This window comes from Hesperophylax consimilis, chromosome 18, assembly GCF_061612785.1.
Source record: "Hesperophylax consimilis isolate HC1 chromosome 18, BYU_Hcon_1.0, whole genome shotgun sequence".
NCBI classification, from domain to species: Eukaryota; Metazoa; Arthropoda; class Insecta; order Trichoptera; family Limnephilidae; genus Hesperophylax; species Hesperophylax consimilis.
In genome coordinates, this window is record NC_142853.1 from 21,408,715 (window position 1) to 21,412,540 (window position 3,826).

Here is a 3,826-nt window from a genome sequence, read left to right on the forward strand (position 1 = left end):
ACTACGGCCCGCGGGCCGTATCCGGCCCGCCAGTGTATTCCATCCGGCCCGCGACATCTAATGACCAGTGTCATCAAGGACCCGCGACAGCTAATGGCTAAGACCTTGCTCAGAAGGGGCGAAAACTCCGCGAATTTTTTCGTGCGAATAAATAAATATGCTCGTTGGCGAGATACTTGGCACCAATATATTGCGTCCACAAGTATCGCGCGAATATATCAAGAGGATTTTTTTGAAATATCTTTATTTGATTCGCAATGATATCAAGGTCTGAGAAACGAGTATCAAAAAATATCTTCAAAGCTACGTTATCTAAAGCTATATTATCATCCTTGAAAATTCTATTATCTACCCCCCCCCCCCCCCCTCCCTAGGACAGAAAATATGGGTGTCTAGAAATTAAAACGGTTTTGGCCCTCCGAACTCACTGGAGTAGTCAATGTGGCCCTCCGGCTGAAAAGTTTGGAGACCCCTGATGTATACCAATTCGTTATAAAGATTATTCAAAATAGTGATTTAGCATTAAGCTTCGCCTTAAAAGTTCTAGGCTGAATAACTGATACTGATAGTGAGGAATTATGTATCTTTCTTACAGAGATTACTCGCCATGTCACCTTTCCCTCAATTGTAGTAGGTATATTTTTTTAATAATTGTTTATAGTTATTTTTATTTTTCCTACAGTAAAGTCTTTGTTCTGAACTCACTTTAATGTTTATTATTAGATATTACAATCTTTAAGCAATCTCATATTTCAATTTTAGAATTACTTACATTATCCTCAATTAATTGCCACATATTTTACGTCCCCTATTTTTTTTATTAATTTAATTTCTTTATTTGTTTCATATTTCACTGATTTAGTTGTTAATGTTAATGTAGTCCTCTCCTATTATTACATATTTTTTTGGTATTAGGCAATTCACCCTAAAAAGAGTGCTATGTGATATTATTACATTAATATAATGAGGTTTATAAGCTTCAAGTAGTTATTTATAACATTGAAAATTATACTGCTTCCTGACCACTTTTGTTGAGAGACAAATATGAATTTTAAATAATTATTACTTTAGTGCTCTGTTATTTAATTGCATTTGCAATCCATAAAATAATGCAAATGTTTGCAGTAAAAAAATTATACACGGCAAAGTAAAGCATTCAAAAATAATTTTATTAAAAGAACATTTTAATCAGCAATAGGATGAGTGAATTTAAAAATCATATCAAATTCACTATTCAAACAAGAACTTCTGTCAGAGTACGTACATTTCATATAGCAACATTTGAAAAAACAATAGACACAGTCCATTACTTTTTTTACTACCAGTTCAGTTTAGATAAAAATATAATTACTCACTGAAACATTAAATTTCACCTACCTACATAGAAAAATACAAACTCTAAATTTTAACTTGTGAATTAATTTACAATAAATAATATTAAAGTACACATCATAAAGAAAAGATTTACACATACACAATTACGTTAAAACTAATGTCAACAATTATGTAGGTTTGTTGCATAGTTAATAATCGTTTTTCCAGAACCTTTCGAATCTGGTATGTATCCGTAATTATGCAACAAACTAGTACTAGTAGTATTAGTACTATTCATAATAAAATTAAAGCGTAAATGTGGCAGAGTTAGAGGACGTAGCTTCGTGGATAAAAAGATTGTTAACTGGAATGTATTGCCTCGTAACTAGCTTGATAACTTCTTGAGCAACGCAGCCACCCATGAAGGCCGACACACTGTGCAGTTCCGAACCCCCATACCGACACATCTCATGGACGTGGTCGTCTTTAGACAGCGGCGAGCAGGACCACTCACCTAGTAACTTAGTAACTCCGGTTTTTAACTCGGAAATATCAGTCTCCGGTTCCCAGTCTCCCGGAGCTCTGCACTGCTCAGCATGGAACTTCTCGGCACCACGCAACAACACGTAATGAAGCATCATTGGATCAGGTTCTTCGAGGTGCTTGCCAATATACGCCGCCACTTTGCTCCCTGATTGATACTCCTCGCTGATGCTGGAACCTCGAATGAGACAAAGAGATGACGCCGTTTTGCAGATCAATTTAACATCGGCCTCGCTGATACTCTCCGCTCCGAGATCCACCACCAGTTGCTGGACTCTTCTGTAGACAGCCTCCGCATCCGCAGCTGCCTTGGCGCGGTATATATTCTGCAGGGCCACATAATGATGGGTGGACGCGGTCATGTCTGGAAGTGTTCCTCGGAGCGGCAGGGTACCGCCTCCCTCTGACTCTACAAAACCTCGCAATGCAGAACACAGTATCCAAAATGGAGAACTCTTTTGCGTCAAATTAATACAAGCATTGTCATACAAAATATCCTTAACGTCTGTAGGCAAAAGTGTTTGAATTACTGAACTGTTAACAGCTCTCAAGGCTTCCTCAAAGTTTTCTTCGCCTAGCGGAATACCGTTTTCATCTTTTCGAATCCCGCTTCTAATGATATCTTTTATTTGTTCTTTCTCTCTACGACTCAACGGCCACCTGCCTTCGTGGGCCTTTCTCCATGTCTCCAGTGACTTATAAAGGACCACTAGCCAGGGGATGTGTGCGTGCTCCTTGAACTCCATGGTCTCCAGATCAAAGGCTTCCATATACTTATCCAGTGAAGGAAATGGAGTATCCAAACGCAAATCAGAAGGTTGATTGTCCGGATGCGCTTCAATAATTGTGTGTTCCTTGACTTGAATTCGCAATGAACCCAGAAATCCTACTGACCTACACAATATCAACGGTATATTTGCATCCCACAAGTTCTGGGAGAGTTGTATCAAGGTTTTCTCAGAAATGGCGGTTGCAATAACAACAGTAAATGTATGGAAGAAGTCGGGGTGCTCCTTCAACAACTGGTCCGGCGAATCGGGAACTGCGTAGCCCTGCACGGCCGGATTAAGTTCTAGCAATAGCCGCACCGCTTCAGTAGCTCTACTCTGGCCGATACTTGATGACTCCAAAAAGAAGTTACTTCCGACATCCTCTTCTTTGACATTAGTATCATCAACAATTGTAAAAGATCCTATCCCTGGAAGTACGAGGGATTTCAAAGCTTCTGTACCGAGGGCAGTGGCATTAATCAAGCAAACATGTCCATTTTCCAATGCTGATTGCCCGTGATCGCCCCACAGGCGTAATTGGCGGTCATATTGTCGATGCTTTTCCGTTTGCTCCGGAGACTTGGGAGATGGTGATGCCATCATTTATATGATGTTTCGGTAGAGGGAAGTACTCCGAGACAAACTATTTAAAACACCGGCGATGAAAACACTGCGCCGAAACAATAACCTCAAATCTGCCCTACTTTGACAGTTGATGTTTGTTAATTTATTTATATACGATGTTGCCAAGTTCAAAAATAAAAACTCCCTAAAAAATAACCAGTACTATTTTGAAGCTTCCTATATAAATATAGGAAAAAATCTTCTTTATGGCTACGAAAACTAAAAAAGAAAGAACAGGAAAAAAACATACACTATCGGATCATGACAAATAAGTTCAACAAACTTGCAGCGAATATTCGCCAATTTTCATTATGCCCTGGACAGAACATTGGTGCGATTTTGTATGAGTGGCATTGAAGCTAAATCTAGGGCCAGAGGAAATTGGCTGGCAACTCTGTCTAGGGCTTTTTAGGTTTATGTTCAAAATCTTCCCATATTATTTATTACTTGTGAAAATCATTTTCCTCTTCCCCCGAACTATTTCTCGAATACTCAGCCCCAACACTGGCAATACTGAATACCTATTGACTACGGGTACTTGAATGGTATATTATGGGTTTATCCACTGCCATCAG

General features: G+C 39.0%; 1 protein-coding gene across 1 annotated transcript; it reads right to left on the reverse strand.

Annotated features, from left to right (window-relative positions):
* Window positions 1-673: 673 nt before the first annotated feature.
* Window positions 674-3,343, reverse strand: APP-BP1 (Nedd8-activating enzyme E1 regulatory subunit APP-BP1). The gene has a single exon (XM_089642430.1). It carries the CDS (start codon window positions 3,228-3,230, stop codon window positions 1,620-1,622), a length of 1,611 nt encoding a protein of 536 aa, XP_089498556.1. The 5' UTR covers window positions 3,231-3,343; the 3' UTR covers window positions 674-1,619.
* Window positions 3,344-3,826: the final 483 nt, after the last annotated feature.

Bases quoted from the DNA above. Each gene is read 5' to 3' on its own strand.
- APP-BP1 (XM_089642430.1), bottom strand. From the start codon at position 3,230: ATGATGGCATCACCATCTCCCAAGTCTCCGGAGCAAACGGAAAAGCAT.